We start from the raw sequence: 19834 nt of genomic DNA, 5'->3' as shown, positions 1-19834 counted from the left end.
ACCTTCAGTAATCAATACAAACACACATTACTAGACTGGAAACCATTACTCAAACAAACAACTAACAGCAGTCAACGTTAGACAACCATTTAATGCTTTAGCAGTTACCTAGTGTTTCTGTAGTGGTGACAAAACATTAAAAATATATAGGCAACATACAGTATTAGCAGTCTGAATTAAACTGAAGCTCCCTGCAAGCGCCGAAGAAAATATTACGCCAAACTCCATTTAAGAAATATGACATATTAACAATTCCTTGCGTGTCCGCAAAACACATAACTCTAGAAACACAAGATAAAAGGAGTCATATGGCGACAGTCGTCTTGTCAATTCGGCATCAATATAATACATAAAGACAAACTGTATTTCCTTACTTACATACTTCACATTTTGGATTTTGTCGCCTCAACTCGCTACCAGCCTCCGTTGTATAACTGTGCTATTTTAATGGGAGACGACCGTGGGAATAAGAGGCGAACGTTTCAAAAATTAAGATTTCTCACTAAATTACGTGCTGGTTGGTGGATCAGATGAACGCCGAATTAAACAAAGACTCATAACACTGTTAATTCACTGTCTGTCGTTTGTGTGAGACGTTATTTGAGGCATACGGTAAGAAACTGATTTTTTGACAGCGAGGTTTCTTTTGTTTATTTCTACGAATTTGTTGTTCACAATGTAGCATTATCAGGGAAAAGATATAGTGCTAAATATGGGATTCATTCATGAATTTATAACTACACAAAAAGCACAAAACTGAGACAAATTGGATGGATAAAACATATGGTCACACATCAATAATTATGAACCTGAGATAGTTGTAGAAAACTTCATCTTGCAAGCTAATAAATTCAGTTAAGTGCTCTCAATTTTCTCATTGTCTTATTGTCATTTGCTATCTTGGCAGTTAGAATCAACACTGTGTCTGGTACAAACATGAGTCAGATACTTATGCTGACCAAAGCCAGATTTTTCCCTGAATGGCTCTTAATCTGACTCCTTCAAACGTCTCTTTCACTGCTGCAGTGTGTTTACTGCAACATCACAGTTGAATACTTGTTGTTCCTGCCAAATGCTATTAGTATTGAATACAGAGCCTCCTTATGCCTCTTTCAGCCCCCAAGTTTTTACATCTGCATTTGTCTTTTTAAAGTCATGTTGTTCGTTTATGTCTGTCTTCAATTAAATGTCTTTTGTTGTTTTCAGTTCGGTGTGGTGAACCACAAAATTCCTTTCTATCAAACTAATTATAGAAAATAGCCTAAGTTAAGTTTCCTCTGTATTGTACATACCCTTCCCACATTATTTTCTACCTTATTTTCTTTACTACATAAACCAATTTACAGCCCCTCCTCTTCTGTTTATACCCACACTGTATCACTGTTACCACATTGTCTTATGTTTTCTAACATCTAATGTCATGTAACAGTCTTGCTTTGTCTTGTCTCAGTCTGTTTTTGTCTTATGTCACCTGACAGAAAAATAAAACAAAAACATCAGTAGAAAACACCAGAAACAAAGGCTCCATGTTGTTGAGGAGAAAGACTCTTTATTTGGGTCTCATTTCAATGGCAGTTACCTTTAAATGTCCTAAAAGTACAGACCAGATTTTGTTGTATTCCTCAAGATCAAAGCACCACTGAAGACTTCCAGTGCCATTCAGGGTCGGTGGTTGGCAGCAGCACATGGCTCTTTATCTGACCTTTATTTTAGTCAATTTATTCAAGTGCGCTATAAAGAAACCTGATTTAGTACCACTGCAGAGTGCTTTAAAGCTGTTATAATGGGTTTTTAATCCTTTAATGATACTGCAGATTTATTATACAATAGGTTTCAGAGTTTTTGTCATTAATAACAGATCTTCTAAAATATTATCTAACAGTAAGCACAACATTTCCATTATTACTTACTGAAAAGTACTTCTACATTTAAAGTCACTGTCACTAATAGACCATTCAGGTGTACAGGTAATTGAGTATGTATGCCTACATATGCACCACGACTCCAGGAATGTGGAGTGTAGAATATAGAAAGGTTTCATGTCAGATAAATTTAAATTGATTTCTAAGAGTGAGCAGAAGCATACAGGCCAACAATACTACTAGAGTGGATGCACCATCTCAGCCGAGATGTGATGCTCTTCTGTACTACGGTCCCACTGTGATTTGGGCTAATGAAACAGGTGGATTTTTATTTAAATGTAGTGCAGCTTTAACGTTGTTATACAAACTGCCCTTTTCCCCCCAGCTCTATAGCGATGTAGCAGTGCAACACAATCAGTGGATGACATATACCAACAATAGCGGCAAAAAAAATTTAAACTCACAGTCACTGGCTTAAAAAGAAAACCTTCATGAAACCAACTGATCTTTGTGAAATAACATGCACAAGACTATATATGTTTATTTGGGCTGGAAACATTTCATTTGATGGTTTGATCGACATGTTAAATAAAGGTTTTAAAAGTTTAATTCTAGGGGTCCCAATTGGTTTTCCTGTCTGCTTCTGGAATGACAGTCCAGTTAGGTGACGGTGTTCCTGCAGAGAGCCAGTTGAAGTCATCCACCTGGTTCCAGTTGTTTCGGTCCTGGTCTAGGCCAGACACAGTGAAGTCCTCCTCCAGGGTGGGATAAGACCAGGAGAAGGGGGCGAAGCCCACTCCACAACAGTCCTCTATGATGGCTCGGCTGGTGACGTGCACATACACCTGTGTGTCCGTGGTGTTGTGGGTCCGCAGCTGCTGACAGGGGAAGGCCAGAGTACTGTTTCTACAGTGATCGACGAATACTGAACTAGACACGGGCCCACACAGGATCTCACAGCTGTCGATATGCTTCAGGTGCAGCGTGCTGGGGGAGCCGAACAGACGGACCTTGCAGTTAGTCAGGTGAGTCAACAGCACATCTCCTTTCTGGATCTCCTCAGCTGTCTTTGTCAGACACACATTGTCCATGTTGGAGAAGCCGCACTGCTCGGAGGCTGCAGCTCCATCCACCTTGGTGCTACCAGAATCTGCAGGTGTGACGGCATCAGGTGAAGGTGTGTCTGACACTGGTGCAGAAACTTCATCTGCTGCTTTAGTGCGAGCTCGAAAGGCAAACTTCTTCTTGGGCAGGCCCTCCTCTCTGGTCTCGGCAAGGGAGGTTTGGAGTTTCTGGAGAGCAGCCTGGGCTTGTCTCAGGTCGTACTGCGTTATAAACAACATGCTGTCATTAAGAAACTTTTGCAGCTGTAGTGTTCTGGCCGTCACCTCCTCCAGCCTTTGAGTCAACACAGCCCGGTCAGCTCCGGCGCAGCTGGACAGCAGCTCCTCGATGGACGCCCGCTCTGTGTTGAAAGTGGTGAAGAAATACTCGCCCTTTTCCTCCGCGACAGACTGGCTCTCTTTAGCTTCCTTCCTCCGCTCGGCATCCTCGATCCTCGTCTGGTGCCGTTTCTGGAGTCGCTCTTGTATCTTAGCGGCACCGCATTCGTCGGCAAACGCAGTTTCCCGGCTAACTTCAGTCGTTACATCCATGTTGTTGCACTGTCAGTTGTTGCGGAAGTGATAACGTCACACTTTCTTCTTCGTGGTTATGACGAGCCAAAGTTAAAGGTGCACACCGCCACCTACTGTATCGGAGTGTCATGGCAGTAAATCATCTGGACAATGACTGTAAATTAATAGTAAAAGTCAAACAAAACCTAAAATCTATTTTATTTTTGTAACCTACCTTTAACCCACCAAAGTAAATCAAAATGTGTCTGGTAATTGTTTTGGTGTCTTTGTACAATCAAGAGCTGACTATGCATGCCATTTCTATTACATGCTTAGCCAACTCTCAAGTATCAATAAGGTCACTTGCAGAGTGCATACACTTTTTTTAAATTACAAAATGTAGTAAAAAAAAAAAAAACAATTAAAGTATAGAATATTTTACAGGTGTTATAGGTAATACTAAGCATAGTCTATGTTGTTTTCATGATTTCATGTTAATGTTTCGAAAAAAAGTGACCAATTTTTACCTGTTTTGTATCATGTGCTATTTTTAGTTTCTTTTTGTTTCATTGTTTTATTCTTTCCTGGTTGTGTGTATATCCAGACAAGTGTGTGTTATGTGTATTTTGGTTTATGGCATTAAAGAAAAATCAAAATAAAATAAAATAAAATTAACAGTCTAACCCTGTCTCCACAAGATAGCAAATTAGCTATCTTAACATTTCCCTTGGCCCTTGGCATGCACTCAATAACCTTTTTAAGCTCTATCTCTTTTAACAGTATTTGTTAAAATCTCCCTTTTTATTAATTACAATTTTACATAATGTCACATTTCATACATATTCATAATATTTATATTCAGTCTGAGGTGGCATATCAGAGGGAGAAAGAGACAAAGAGAGATGCTATAATAAAAAATAAAAACAGTAATGTGAGTGGGATTTAAGCCAAATCTGCACAACAACACAACAACAAATTGAGTACTGTATTAATTTAAACTTTTGATTATCGTATAATATGCAATCTGTGGATTAGTAGGTAACTAGGTAGCACTTTCATGTATACAGTAACTATGGTCATACCTGAGCAACGTCAAGGTGTGGCACACACATCAGAGGCCCGCCCTCTACCGTTGGTAATGATTAAGTCTAATAACATTTATCTGCTATTCATGAGGGTAGTGAAACGTGCAATTCTAATTCATATTAATATAAAAACGTGTTTTTAATTAATGACTTGTCGTTGTTTGTATATTTCCCATTCAAATTCATACAGTCGTATGATGCCCTTGTGGGCTGATGATTTGCCTTGTTCTGTGCACTACCCCAACAACCCGTGCGGTGATGGCGAGGAAACCCCGTTGACAAGGCACTGCTTTTTCATGACGGTGAGTTTCCCTTTGAGTGTATTATAATTTTGTGATAAAAATTTCAAGGAAAAAACACACACAACCTCCTTCCTCCCTTCCTTCAGGGAGGGAAGAGAGTTTGAGCGGAGAGAAAAATCTATCCGAGACAGAACAGGGACAGTGAGAAAAATATATGAGTGGGAGAGGGAGAAGGAGAAGGAGAAGGAGAAGGAGGAGGAGGAGAAGGAGGGGGGGAGCAAATTAAAAGTTGCCAAATGGAGATATTGGGTTTCAAGAGGAGTGAGACAGGAGTAAAAGGGTTTGCCTCTTTGAGTCGTCTTTATGTTTTGCTAATCGGGATTAATGTGTATGGCTCGACACGGTTTAGTCCCGTAGCTTTTTCGACGAATTCTAGCCGACGTTTTCAAAAGAGCCGTCGTCGCCACCGCGGCTAGCTAACCAGAACAGGCCGATGTTTATCGTTAAAATGTTGCGGGGCGTCCAGTCCGGAGAGCTACCCGACCAGAACACGGGCTGGTGCTGAATCCCCTGACTGAAACGCGTCGGTTCGACATATCGAGACAAATGTGACGTTTTTCAAGCTGGCAGATGAGCCACATAGAGGACAAATGAAAGCCTCCCCAACAGAGAAAGAAAGATCACGTCAGCGACGACCAGCCACGGGCTGGACGACGGGCGTTTTTGTGCAGCTTGAATGCGATTATCTTTCTGTCGATTCAGTCTATTTTTGGAAATAAAACTTGTACGCTGTAACGTTACATTAGCTGGCTTACTAAAGCAACCGTACAGCACCAGTAGCAGGACTACAGCAGGGACTAGCTTGGTTTGCGTCGAAGCATGCATGCTAGGGCGGATTTCGGAGACTGAATTTGAGCTCTAAATTATATTAAATGTTCAAACTTTTCGAAAAGGGTGGCTTTCTTTTGACAACCCTGATCAAAAATGGCGATACATCTGCAAATCCAGTGCGTTTGAGCAACTACAAAGGCTGGTTTTCAGCTGTGCCTTGTTCTTTTTTTTTAATCTAGCTAACGTTTGAATTTTAGTTGAATATCAACTGATAACAGTTAACGTTACATTTTTGGAATTAACGGTTGAGTTTCTGGTGGTTTAATGATTCTGTTGAATTACTGAGAGAAATGTGTCATTTTGTTATTTATTTTACACATTACAGTCCACATATGGAGCTTCTTGTGAAATAAAATGTCACTGTGTTAATCGTTTGGTTTCCGTTTTTTTGTTTGGAAGGGTCGACATTGCTTCCTCTCTCATTTTTGTAACACTGTGTCCACTCAGGAAGGACAAAGGAGCCCACTCCCTGCTGTAGCCTATCCCCTCTTATGAAAATGTAGTCTATTTGGTATGGGTATTAACAAATACCTCAATATTCTGTTTTATAATTTGCTTTAGCAGGTTTCTTGGTATTTAGAAGTCATATTGCAGTCAGTTCAAGCTGCCTGTTTTGTTCAGCAGCTCTGTCGTTCTTTGTTCCCCCTGAACCAAAGATGGAGGCTGAACGTGGCTCCGCTGTAAAGACATCCAATGTCATGGTAACAGCCATTTTGTAGCATTGCAGTTGTTTTGCATAGACTCAGGAACACAGCCTACATTTCTCCCTGACTTTAACACAGTACAAAACAACCTATAATTTAAAGAGCATTTATTCAAATGCTGGATTAGTGACTAAAGGAATTTTGATTTTCTGACCTATATTATCTCACCATGTGCTCCATATTGTTTAAATACAACTGTTACATTAAAATAGACAAAGTAACTTGATAAATATCCAAATACTCCATTACCCTGCTGTGTCAAATGAGTGTGCCTGGCTTGTTTTTGTTCCCCTTTTATTATGTAGCACCAAGATAGCTGCATACTTGTGCTGGCTGACACAACATAAAGCCAACACCTCTTTGAATGTAGAAACAACTATTCAAGGTATAAATGGAGCAGGGTGGAGTTATTTACAGTCAAATGCACTCTGTGCAGAATTGAAAGACAGCCAATGTGGGACAGCAGAGGTAATGGGTGGGAGTTTGTGTGTCAGACAAACATCTGTAGGAGGGCATAAGGGCCATCCTGCCCTTTACTTATATATAGATCTCCCACAGCACTGAATAACATATCTGTCCCCCTCTTCCTCTCTACCCCCCATTTCCCATTTCCCACACCGATCATCTCACTTACCTCACTCTCCAACACTTCCACACCCTGTAACTCACACGTATAATTTTGTAATCTTACTAAATGCAGTTTCTCACCCTGCAGCCCAGGAAGCCCAGGGTGTTAAATGACTGAATCCATGCTTCCTGCTGGAAATCTGTGAGTGAGAAGTCCTTACTACTAACATAATAATACACACGTTAAGCCTTTACAGCTCATACACTCCTACCTCGGAATAAAAACACAAACAAGTGATCAAATGAGGGTTTATTATCATGATTAATGAAGATCTTAGCCATTGGTCCATTACAAAACATGAATTATCTAGTTAATACCAGACTTCTGCCATCTCTTCACCTGCTTTATTCTATCCCCATATTCCTCCATACTCTTTCAGGTGTCATGGATGATGAGGACGATCGCCATCTTCTGGATATTTTAGGGTAAAACCCCCTTTATAAAACTGGTATTTACGTTGTAGACATACCATTAATGGATGGATGCACTGACATTTGTCTTCACTAGGCAGTTCACAGTAGGGCCACACATGTTTACAGTTTGCTTAAATAGTTAGGCAATATTACTACTTCTCTTTGAAATCAAAGCCACATATATCTCTAAATGCATTTTTTTGCTGTTTTGTTGTATAAGGGAAGCTGATAATCTAATGGCCCATTCACAAGAGATTTATTATAAAGTATTTTCAATCACTTGACTTTGGGCGAGTTTAGCACATTTTTAAACCACACAAGTGAAAAGAAATGTATGTTATATTAGACCCATTTTAGGTTTGCTCAACTCACCTAAAAATCTCTTCTGTACCCTTTTCAGCGATGTGGATGCACTGAATGACTATCTCCATGGCAGCAACAGCAAGTCTGTGAGTGATTTTCAGAATGTATTCACAGTCCTTACAACGTTTGTCTGAATAGTTACTTCACTTTAACGCATAAAGAAAGGGAGTCCACCCATTCTCCTTTAAACTCTGTCTGTTTGGTTTTGCAGATTGAGGAGGATGATGTAACAAATGCAGCTTATGGGTCGGATGGATCCTTCTTTGCTAGTGACACGGTGAGTGTACCTGTGATTACCTTGATCCAACATAACAAAAGCAGATTTTTGTCTATGATTAGAGATTTAGATACTGGTGATGGATTAGGGTCTTAACAGAGAGCGTTTTCTCAGGCTTTTAGTGAGATTTGAGTAGTAACGGCATTGTTATGAATTGCTTTGTATGGAGATGATCTATTCAGCACCAAAGAAAGTTGTTAGTGAACAAATATCTTAATATGTGAACCCAGTTGGTCCTAAGCATTACGGATGATTACGGAGACAGACCTACAGGGAAAGTGGACTTACATGCAGTTCACATGCAAACAGTTTTCCGCTCTCTGTTCATTTTCTCTACATGCTTCATTTAGACTGGCTCCAACACTGGCCTCAAAGATGGCTCTTCTTCAATGGGTGAATTCGGCGAGGATTCAGCAGGGGCAGGCCTTCAGCTCTCCAGCAGCCTTTCATTTATCGAGGATGAATTGGGGCCGGAGACCTCCCCTGGAGGGGTGGATCTCGGGGGAGAGGACCAGCCCTTTGACATCCTACAGAAGTCTCTCATGGAGGCCGACATCACGGAGCAGACGTTGGCCCAGGAGGCCTTACTAGACTCCCAGCCCGCTCCCACTCTAGTGCAGGCTCCTGTTCCCTTTCAATCCCAGCTGGTTTCTGGAGGTTATGGAGGGGGAGTGGGTGTGGTAACCACGGCGACAGCTGCGTTCCCCGCAGGCCAGTTCCTGCAAGGGGTGTCCCAGCTGCCCAATGGCTCCTCCCAGCACATCCAGGTGTTGGGCTCGTTCGGGGCCGGTGGTGGTGTGATGACTCTGAGCAGCCTGGAGAGATCTCCTCAGATTGTGCTGAGGCAGGGGGCGCCTGTAGCTGCAGGAGGGACCACAACAGGGGGGCAGGTATTTGCCCCTACCCAAGGGCAGGTAGGCCAAGTCGGTGTACCTTTCAAAAACATCCCCCTTCAAAACATCATCATCCAGAGAGGCCCGGGAGGGACCCAGACTCTTGTCAGACCTATCCAGCCTAAACCCCTTCAAGCTGCGGCTCAGACTGTATACAGTCTTGGTCTTCAGCCCGCTCCCACCACTATGGCTAATGTAGTTAACGCTAACACTGCCACTCCTGGGGGACAGTACACAGCCAATGGCTCCATAGCAGTGCAGCCGCACCTGGAGCAGCAACAAGCACAGGTCCAGGCCCAGGCCCAGGCCCAGACAAATATGCCACCTGGACAGTTCTTGCTGCCCAGCTCTTTGGCGCTCACTCCGGCCAGCACCATCCACAATGGCCCCGCTGACCCCAACTCAAATGCCCTAATTACCAGTCAGAATGCAGTGCAGATTGTTGCGGGGCAAAACTTCACTGCACCACCAGGAGGCCAGCTAATTTTGAATCAGGGAGTAGTTGGTGGGAGTCAGGTTGGAGGGGGTGTAACTCAAACATGGACCGGAGTTTCTTGTGCGAGCTCTGCCCCTTTGCAGACATCGTGTGCCCCTGGGCGGCTGACTCTGGTTGGCCCAGCGACGGCGGGGATCAGCGGTCAAGGCCAAGTGTCGGCTGGACCTGTTCAGCGCCTTCTAGTGACTCAGACTCAGAATTGCACTTCTCTGTCCCCTTTACCTGGTACTGTGACACAGGAACAGCAAGACTACAGACAGGTATAATCACAAGTTACTAGTGGTATTTCATTCATTTTCACCCTGTTTTGCTCTCGCATTTGTGTCTCTTTTCTGAAAACTGTTATCTGATTGATATTACTTTAATTTTGACTTTTCAGAATTCTTCATCACCTGCCCTCAAACAGGACAGACAGGTGCAGCTCAGCAGCATCCATGGTAACAAAAGCTGATGAATAATTTGTCAATGATGTATTTAAATGTGTCTGCCGCACTTTGACCTAATGAGGTTGCTTTTTTCTTTGTCCAATCTCTCTTAGCCGTGACGTCCATGACTCAAGATTCAATGCTAAACTCTCAGGTATATCACTCATTCTGCACCTCATTTGCTTTGCACTCATGTCGGTGTATATTTAAAGTGGCTTATGCTAATGATATTGGAGGTATTATGACAACTTTGGTATGTACACATTCTCTTTATTTATAGAAGAGACCTGCCCTTCTGCCACTTACAAAAGGAGGAATGTGAGTTTTTTGACCTACTGGGTATTATTTAGATATTTTCTTCAATATTTTATTTGTCAAGCATTGTCTTGTGTTTGTATAGCTTGTCATTCAGCCATTGAAGGTCTGTTTTTCCTGTCATCTCTATAGGATTTTACAACAGTTGAGGATGGATCATGCTGGAGTTCAGACCCCAGATCGGCGTCGATTCACTTCAATCGACGATGCACTGCAAAGACTCCTCCCTTACCACGTGTTCCAGGGGGCTCCACCCAGCTGGGATGAGTTCTCACAGGGTACAGCCACGAATGAAAAAGCATGTTTATTCCTGTATTTGCAAAAGTAAAATTGTGTTTTCAGAATTAAAGCACCTTTATCCAAATAGAGTTTTGTGTCGTTTTGTTTACAGTGGATGAAGAATTTGAGGTAGTTGCAACTCAGGTGCTGAAGAGGACCCATGCCATGGTAAACAAATACAGACGGCTACTAATGGTGGAAGCTGAGGTAGGCACACGCACGAGCAAATGGTTTACATACACGTGTTGCATGTTAAGACATGCACAGGACTAACAGGTTGCCTTTCCCTTCCCTGCAGCGTTCCAGTCCGTCATCAGAAATGGTGATGATTGACAGGACCTTCAACCAAGAGGAGCGCAGCAACCTGACACAAGACAAACGCATGGTACTAGTGGATCCAGGTAAAAAAAAAAAAAAAAAAAAAAAAGTAAAGTGAAGCCATTTGAAGCAAATCATTTTCTCTCAAAAAGGTTTTATTTAACTCTTCCTCTCTTCTCTGTCTGTTTTATAGACAGCTTTATGGAAGACTTCTGTTGTGGGATGAAATCCAAACTTTTCCAAGATCCCCTCCCCTCTCAGCCGTTGTCCAGCTGTAGTTGGAATCAGTCAGACAGAGGCTCTACGGAGCCACCATACAGGACAGACTCCCAGCACGGGTATGGAGACCCGGGAGGGGGTGGGGCTGAAGGACCAGGTGCAGCAGATAGACTCCACCCTCCACAGTTAGAAAACAAGAGCGTCCTGGAACTGAAGAGATCCCAGCAACACTACGGGCCCAGCAGCGCCAGCAACAACAGCCTCACCGCTGCCAACAGTTATCCCCAAGGTAACCCCTCACCTTTTTCAGCAACGTCAGGAGGACAGATGCACTACCAGGTGTCTCACCACCTGTCCTCCCGCCCGACCCAGCCCCAGTACCTCCCTCAACTCACCTCACCCCCTCACCCCGAAACAGACTCTGCTCTAGAGGCGGCAGTCAACAGCATCTTGGAATGTTAAGACTGATGCTCCATATTATCCCTAATAATGTATGGTTTCGACTTATTTTGTGTGTGTGTGTAAAAATGTTTTTGTCAAACTCTCCTGTTATAATATTTGTTGTGTTCTCCCCCTGTGTGAAGAGAGGTTAACTCTTCTTTCAGGTCTATTATCTTTATGATACCATCTCTGGCCATGTAGCATGTATTTAGTTCTTTTAGTTTATTTTTGGGGTTTTTTGAGGCATGACATAGGAGTCAGAGACTCTGTCAAGGTGCCAGGTGAATGCAGGCACTTATTACCTATAAAGATCCGGGAATGTGTGCAATGCAATGGACTAATGGATGGAAAATGTCCTGTTTTGTTTGTTTTAACATTTTTAAAAAAAAAGGTAGGTTCAGTAGCCTGAATATAAGAGTGCCCCTCTCTTCACACACACACACACACACACACACACACGTCATTAATATTTTGTGCCAGTTGATTACCCCCACTACCTATGCTGAAAAACAGGGATGAGGAGGAGGGACAAAATGATGACTCTGTGCCTAATTGTAGGTTTTTATTTTGAAGTGTTTACATGAAGAAGCTCTAGTCAAAAAATATCCATTGACTCAGTTCCTTCCTGCATTATAAACATGCACAGTGCACACACACACACATGCTTTAGTACAATGTGTTAAGTAGATTCATGGTTCAGAGGACAAATTGCACTAAACATACTGTTGCTTATTTCAGGAACTATATGAATATGAGGCTCTTGTCGATATACAGTGTATGCTAGGCTAAACAGAATGTGAACATTTGGAACTGAACCAAAATCTATTCGCCTGCTTTCAGCTGCCTGCAACAAGGATAACCTCTTAATCACACTAGAAACCAGTCAAACTAGTCACATAGACATAGATAGTAGTGTTACTGTACTCAGCAATGCTTTTTTTCTTGTGCTTAAGTCACATTTTCTTTGGCATTTTTCTTTTGTACCTTAAAGGTATGCAAGCCCCGACACAGACACAAGATAAATCTCGATCTCAACCACTTTTATCATTTCACAGTGTGTTTGTGTCAGGGGAGCTCAGTCCTCAGATTGAGGAAGATACATTACAATATGTTTATCTTTTTTATTTAGATTTTTATTTCCTCATTTTTTAGAAATGACATTTAAAAAGATGTCTGTTTTTGTTTGTTGTGATGTGTTCCCGGCTTTGTGAACATGACAATATCGTCATTAGTTTAAATGACCCTGGAGGGTCATTGATTGTACGTATATTTGTCTGCCTTCTGCATACAGTATAACGATATATTGATCATATCTATCCATGCTTTACTTCCTTGACATGTCTATTAGTGTGTGTTAATCTGCATACATACACACTGGTCAGTGACTATGTTTTCATGTAGTTCGGTTGTTTGATTGCCATACTCTTGACTTTATTCTTAAATGTTCGCTCAGTCCCCCAGGATGTTTTTCTCACTTTCCAAGGTTTCTTTTCAAGCATTTCTCACATTTCCTCTCATCTCACTCTCAGCAGCGCAACCAAAATTCAAAATAGGAGAGAGTGTGGTCTTGTCCAGAATCACTGTCAGATCTTTATGTCTTTGTGCTGGTGACAACAGCCCTGTGACTGTAATGTAAAGCTGTAGTGTTTCCTCTGAAGCTGTGCCCTTAAAATGACTTGGGCTCCCACTGTGTTCTGGTTCTGTTGAGTTTTCATTTAGTTTTTAGAACCAAAACTTAACTGTGATATTTCATGATGATGAAGAATGAATCCTAAATATACAGTACCATGTATTTCTGTTTTTGGAATGACATTTTTGCAAATAAATCTACAGAAATCTGCACTGTGGTATAAGTGAGAGGGGGATTTCTGCTAAACCCAACACAGGACCAAAGCTTAGGTTAAATGTGTTAAATGCTCCTGGGGTTGATTCTGGATAGTGACACCTTTCTCCTAAATACATGTCTGTGAAATATGCTTGCCAGTAGGCTACAGGAGCAGACAGAAGGCCTTTTATATGGGGTGATAGATTTTGTGTTTGAGTGCCAGTGGCTATCGCAGCCTGCCTGTCTGTATCTCTGCCTATAGACCTCTTATATATCTACCAGTGCACACCGAGAAAACTGGGCTCTCTGCTTTGAAAGCAAATCTCTAATGATATGTAAGAGTCAATTGAGATTTATTTGCTCCTTCAAGTGGTTGCTGCAAGACTTTGTGCCTCTATAGCACTTATATCCACAAGAAAGTTAGTTTAGACTTGCACAAAGTAGGGACTTGTTCAGTGTTGGTGAAACATTGTTATCTTGATGCATATCAGTGTCTGAGGGTCTGGTAGGAACATACTGTGCTTTTTCTCCCCCATTTTCAGTGCAGAGATTGTGTTTTTCTGCTTCCATTTTCACTGTTTTGTCTGAGTTGATTTGTATAGTTTGTGGTTTTGTATAAAAATGAAAAGTGAAACACAAAATATTTATAATTTTTGTATGGAGAAAAAAGACGAATGTAAAAAAACAACAAAAACATGAGAAAATGGAAATTATTTTTTAATGTGTTGGCTAAGAAGCGGTGTCAGGAAAACAACGTTATAAAATACTGTCATTTCTTCATTTGTAGCTAATGTGTGTTCACTACGGCAGCAAAGAGAGTCAACAATAAATTCATTTTGAATACAATAACAAAACTGGTCCAGTCCAGCTGAGAACCTCTCCAGCGTCCCTCTATTACTATTCTGCGAGTGTTCACATACTGGCACTGATGGACTAAGCATGCATAATAACATCGTGTGACAGGGGAAGCATTTGCAAACGAAAAACAGATTTGTAACCCTCTGCTGCACAGATATGATCTTTTCACAGATACTGATGTCAGAACATGAATTTCATGTTTCTCTACATCTGGGCTGCCAGAGTAAGATTTTATCAAGTTAAAAATCTGTTGGTTCCCTTTAATCCACTCATGGACCTCAGCACCAATGCCTTTGCACAAAGGAGCTAAGAAAACTCTGCATAGCAAACATTTAACTGCCCAGCCCCTCTGGTTTTGGTAACACAACACAACAATGACACCTAGTGGAGCCCCAGGGGGACACAGTGGGACTGTAACAAATGGCCTCTGATGACCAAATAATCTCAATAAAACAATTTTTAGTAGTTCTCTTTCCCTTCCCAAACTAAAATAAGATACAAAGCAAACCAAATAAGATAAACATAGATAAGTAAATAAATAATTAGAAAATATAACAAGGCAATTTATACAGGCCACAGTGAGGTGCTTTCATTTTAGATGCCCATGTAGGGGCAAACAGTTGAGAATGAAACTACTGGTATCAGGATCACAAGTCTTCCAGTTGTTATAGGAATAGTTCGACATTTTGGGAAATTTGCTTATTTACTTTCTGGCGACTCATTTCTGTTCATTAAATATGAGGCTACAGCCAGCAGCAAAGACTGGAAACAGGGCAAACAGCTAGCCTGGCTCTGTAAAATGGTAACAAAATCTGCCTACCTGCTCCTCTAAAGCTCATTAATCTGTACAAAAACGTAAGTGTAAAAACAACAGTTTGCCGTTTTACTGGGGCTATGTGTCAAGGACTATTTCCTGGCTCTGAGCAGAGACTCCAGGAAGTTACTGGTCGTGGTATCCCCGCAAAAAGAGAAAATGTCATTTTTTCACCTCAGTTTTTGTGCAAATTAAACAAACGAGATATAAGGTGTTAATTGGTGAGTTTTAAAAGGTGCTGGTAGGTGGATTTTGTCACCATTTGACAGAGCCAGGCTAGCTGTTTCCCCTTATGCTAAGCTAAGCTAACCAGCTGCTGACTGTAGCTTCATATTTAACTGACAGGCATGAGTCATATTGATCTTCGCATCCAACTCTAAAACAAATAAGCATATTTAACAAAATGTTGAACTTTTGCTTTGAATTGTTGACTTATTTGATCACCAATCCTGGAGAAGAAAACAGAATGGGCTGACAGGGAGAGCTATCATGTTGACAAGAAACCAGTAGCAATTTCATTAATCAGACATAAATCCTGTGGAAATGTTTGGATCTGGATTAATTATATATTATTAACAGAATAGATTCCTAGAAGTCCTGAACCCTCCTTCTGCCAAAGCTGCTGTTTCCTCATACGGAGTCACGCTTGTCCAAACATCTTCCCTTGGCCTTAGTGGTACTTCCTCCAGCGATCACGCTCTGGAAAAAAACAGCCATCAACATGCCCAGTTTTCTCCAAATCTATGTAGCCCATTACATAAAGCAACACTGAGAGTAATCCACACACTTACTTATATGAGGGTAGCTCCAGATGTAGCTGAGTACACAGTATCCTGCTAACAACATGCCCAGTCCACCTACACCACCTTTCTTCACATCAATATACCTCTTGTAATACCACTGCCAGCCTGATGGAAGCACAGAAGAGGAGAGGAAAAAGATACATGTGAAATCGTCCACTCTCACGGCTACAGCCAGCAGCCGGTTAGCTTAGCTTAGCATAGCACAAGGACTGGAAACACGGGGGAAACAGCTAGCCTAGCTCTGTCCATAGGTAACAAAATCCACCTACCAGCACCTCTAAAGCTCACTGATTAACACGTTATATGTCATTTGTTAAATCCTTACAAAAACCGAAGTGTAAAAAAGATGCGGTTTTACAAGTGAGCGAGTGTTGTGCCTGATTATGTCCTTGAGGGACAGCTGGAGCTTTGCCATCATCAAGATCACAAATTGTAATTTTTACACTTCGTTTTTACGGATTAAACAAACAAGATGTATATGTGTGAGCTTTAGAGGTGCTGGCAGGTGGATTTTGTTACCTTTAGATGGAGCCAGGCTAGCTGTTTCCAGTCTTTATGCTAAGCTAAGCTAATCGGCTGATAGCTGTAGCTTCATATTTAACAGACAGGCACAAGAGTGGAATCAATTTTCTTGTCTAACTCATTTCCCAAAACGTTGGACGATTGCTTTAAAAGCATATAATCACACAGAAAAAAACAGTACCTAGGCATACTGCTGTGTTTTGTGAGTAATACATATATTTGTATTTGTGTGAGATGTGTGTGACATTCACCTCTTTGCACCATTTCCACTACATCTCTTGGATGGCTGGGAGTTTTGCAGGCCAGCCACTCAGGCAACTCCCTCAGTCTCACCTGTCCAAGACTCCGCTGTGTCAGAGCACCTACAATTCATGACATCCATAAAGAATTAATGCACTGACACAGATAAATACACACTCAAAACACATCCTCTTTCATTTCACTAGGGCTGGGTATTGTATTTTTCCTATACTAGTGCCGATACAATACCTGAATATCACTACCGATACCAAAACGATGCTTTTTCAATACCTCACTTTGAGGAATACAAACATGTTTTTCTACAAAACCCTTTTTACTATCTAACTAAAGGCGCCTAAATTCTTAAATGTTAGATGTTGTCTAGACACAGTCAGGCAAACAAGAACTTTGCCTAAATGAAGTAGGTCCACAGTAAGCAAAATTACCATTTAAATCAGAAACTGAAAGCAAAGAATAAGTAAACAAGACTACAAGCTTGACCAGCTTTTGGTAGTTTTCAGACAAAAGTTTTGAGGTTCGATACCCTTCCCTGCTTTTTACTGTCAAATACTGACCTTTAGTTCCATTATCAGCAGTGTTTTGTTTCCTGACCTCAAGCTGCAACTTCTCCATCGTCAACCCATCAGCAGCTCTCAGTGTCTCCACCCTCGCCGGCAGAGTTTGTGGTGCGAGAGGGAAAAGATGCGGGCTGGAAAACTGGGGGAGTGATGGTGATAATGTGCGGAGTCCGGTCATGTGACGGCCCACCTTCAGCCCCTCATTCATGCTGACTGTATGTGGCGGGGACGTGGCTTGGCTCACCTGGGACGATACATGGCCAGAAAGAAGGGGAGTTGCAGGGGAGGTTAGTTCAGACTGAGGAGAAACATCATGTCGAAGGGGGGTTAAAGATGCTTGTTGAGACTTTGGAACTGGTGTGAGACTAGTACCAGGTCTGATTTTGCTGCTTAGATTATCAGTAGTTTCAATCTGGCTCAGGATGCTTTTCCTGCTGGACTGACGTGCGGCGTTAGCTCGGCCTAGTGTGGCTTTAACATCCTGGAGGGTAATCCTGGCCTGGTGACCACTTCCTGATTTCAAGAGCATCTTATTCACAGATAAATCCTCAATTTCCCCCTCGCTGTCCACCCAGGAGTCGTCTCTTACACTGGGTCTAGAAACCTGTTTCGACTTTGCAGCTTCTATCAAAGCACGCAGACTCTTCTTTTTGGGCTTAGAGATGGCGGGAGACAGAGATAGCGATGGGGAGGAGATGAGGGAAATTGTGTTAGAGGAGGGAATGTTGGTTGTCTTGATTTGTTCAGACAGCTTCTGTTTCTTCTTCTTAGTTGTTGGTGGAAGTGATGCAGAACTCAGGGACAATGACTGTGACGAAGATGTTGCTGGTGATGATGACTGCGGTGGTGCTGGTGATACCACAGACACCTTTTTACTCTTCTTTGATTGTGGACTTGCAGTCACTGACAGCATCTGTGTGGACTTTCCCCCCTTTGCTGTTGGTTCGGATGAGGCTGCTGTGGCCAGCTGAGAAGATGATGTTGTCTGATTCACCGTGACATCATGTTTGGTTGGAGGTGTTTTGGAGCTGGCTGCTGCCTTGCAATGTGGCAGGTGACTCTTCAACCTTTTGTAAGTTTTCCCGCAGAATGGGCACACCTCTGTGGGGGAAAAAACAGTGACAGAGCAGTTCTCCTGTTAAAACCAGTACAGTCTGGCACTAACACTTCTATGTTTAGATGTGGTCAATATGTATAGGGATGAAACTTTATTAAATTATTTACTAAATCGATTAACCTAATCGTTTTTTTTTTGATTAATCGACTGTTTTTCCAATTAAACATGAGAAAATAGTGAAAATGCAGTCTAAAACTTAAAGATATTCAGTTTACTATCATACATATGGCAAAGAAAAGCATCAAAACTGCACATTTGAGGAGCTGGAACCAGTATTTTTGCTTGAAAAATGACTGAAACAATAAATAAACTATAAAAAATAGTTTCTGATTAAGTTTCTGTTGATCGACTAGCTCTAAATATGTATGCGCTTATGATACTGTAAAATACTAAATATCGGCCAATATATGATTAAAAGGAAGTGTACGGTTTGTATAATTTATTGCATGAGGCACATTTTCTTTGCTGTGGGGGCTGACCGTGTCACCTTGTCAAAAGTGCTCCTAGAAGGATTTGCCTTTTCTACAGCAGCTCCCACTGTATTGCATCATTCAGCAGTGCAGTAAGTCTCAATATAAATAAACACGTATAATATTGGTTGCGATTAGGTCACGTGATGTCTCCTTTTATTAATGACAAAACAATTTTGTGACACTTACCAGAGCTCATTTTGCACGCGTCTGTAAAACAGCCAATCAGGGTGAACCATGTTCCCAAATTTTGAACAGGGAAGTTATGGCAGCGGCAACAATGATGCAAAGTGACATGATTTATCACATTATTACGCAGTGGTGGTGTCACTTCGAAATACTTTTAGCAGAGAAGGTTTAGACTTTTAGTTTGACACGTTTTCACATTGTCGTAACTGTCACTGTGCGAGGAAAGACCCTTTGGGTAGCGCATTAGGAGCCTGAGTGTAAATGACTACAAATGTAGCAACATTTGCTTTAAATGATTGCTGTATAATTTAGCGGCATATTTTAAAACTGGATTGCTAAGAGATGGGTTATAACGGGGCAGCCTGATACAGTTAATCAAAGACGTGTATGATCATGTAGTGATCTGTTCAGTGGGTGTGGCGCGTCGACTTCCTGCTTACGTCATAAATTGAGATGATTCACTTCTGCCTGCTTCCGCCTTCGTGTAAATCCCCGAACATACCACTAAATCATAGAGAGGTAGTCACTCAAAATTCCCACTAAAGCGTTTGATGTTTCTGTCAGAGGGTTTTTGATTTGTCCACAGTAGTGTTCACGATATAATTTGGCAGAACAAGACATTCAATTCATTAAAAAAAAAAAAAAAACGGTTTCGTTACGCATGTGAAACTGTTTCTCGGAAATGCTGAGAGGAGAATACTAGCCCATTCGTTTGACCAAAAAAAATCTCAGCACAAGATCCACTTACTTGATGTTTGTCAAGCTTTTAGCCACATGTCATGGTCTTTCTCAGCAGATGGAGTTGCTCAGTTGTCATAATGTTTTAGGAAACAAGTAGTATCTCTGTCAAATAGTATGCCAGGAACCATGTTTGACTTTAAATTATCTCCAAGAGGACACTAATATGTGCATCAAAATACAAAGAAATAGATCTGTATTTTATTGAAAGAA

At 41.6% G+C, this 19834-nt stretch overlaps 3 protein-coding genes across 7 annotated transcripts; 1 reads left to right on the top strand and 2 right to left on the bottom strand.

The window, feature by feature from the left end:
* Nucleotides 1–1527: 1527 nt before the first annotated feature.
* On the bottom strand, nucleotides 1528–3574 carry tbcc (tubulin folding cofactor C). The gene has a single exon (XM_044177789.1). The coding sequence runs from the start codon at nucleotides 3515–3517 to the stop codon at nucleotides 2474–2476; it is 1044 nt and encodes a 347-aa protein (XP_044033724.1). The 5' UTR covers nucleotides 3518–3574; the 3' UTR covers nucleotides 1528–2473.
* A 1085-nt stretch (nucleotides 3575–4659) lies between these two features.
* bicral (BICRA like chromatin remodeling complex associated protein) lies at nucleotides 4660–14146 on the top strand. 5 transcript variants are annotated; one of them, XM_044177785.1, is made up of 14 exons: nucleotides 4917–6207; nucleotides 6353–6397; nucleotides 7116–7169; nucleotides 7408–7453; nucleotides 7842–7890; nucleotides 8016–8081; nucleotides 8432–9730; nucleotides 9850–9907; nucleotides 10009–10049; nucleotides 10176–10213; nucleotides 10343–10488; nucleotides 10602–10696; nucleotides 10788–10890; nucleotides 11001–14146. In XM_044177785.1, the coding sequence occupies exons 4-14, from the start codon at nucleotides 7413–7415 to the stop codon at nucleotides 11486–11488; spliced, it is 2424 nt and encodes an 807-aa protein (XP_044033720.1). In that variant the 5' UTR covers nucleotides 4917–6207; nucleotides 6353–6397; nucleotides 7116–7169; nucleotides 7408–7412; the 3' UTR covers nucleotides 11489–14146. The 5 variants fall into 5 exon arrangements, with proteins under 5 accessions (XP_044033722.1, XP_044033718.1, XP_044033721.1 ...); XM_044177784.1 differs by having other exon boundaries at nucleotides 6321–6397; XM_044177783.1 differs by lacking the exons at nucleotides 4917–6207; nucleotides 6353–6397 and adding an exon at nucleotides 4661–4865.
* On the bottom strand, nucleotides 13989–19419 carry si:dkey-21c1.4 (uncharacterized protein C17orf80 homolog). The gene is made up of 5 exons (XM_044177788.1): nucleotides 18884–19419; nucleotides 17105–18208; nucleotides 16541–16651; nucleotides 15756–15872; nucleotides 13989–15663 (listed from the first exon to the last, which is right to left on the bottom strand). Exons 1-5 carry the CDS (start codon nucleotides 18891–18893, stop codon nucleotides 15635–15637), a joined length of 1371 nt encoding a protein of 456 aa, XP_044033723.1. The 5' UTR covers nucleotides 18894–19419; the 3' UTR covers nucleotides 13989–15634.
* Between the last annotated feature and the right edge of the window lie 415 nt (nucleotides 19420–19834).

Source organism: Siniperca chuatsi, linkage group LG20 (genome assembly GCF_020085105.1).
Source record: "Siniperca chuatsi isolate FFG_IHB_CAS linkage group LG20, ASM2008510v1, whole genome shotgun sequence".
Lineage (NCBI taxonomy): Eukaryota > Metazoa > Chordata > Actinopteri > Centrarchiformes > Sinipercidae > Siniperca > Siniperca chuatsi.
Note: the sequence above shows the minus strand (reverse complement) of the source record. Positions and strands in the feature narration are given on the sequence as shown.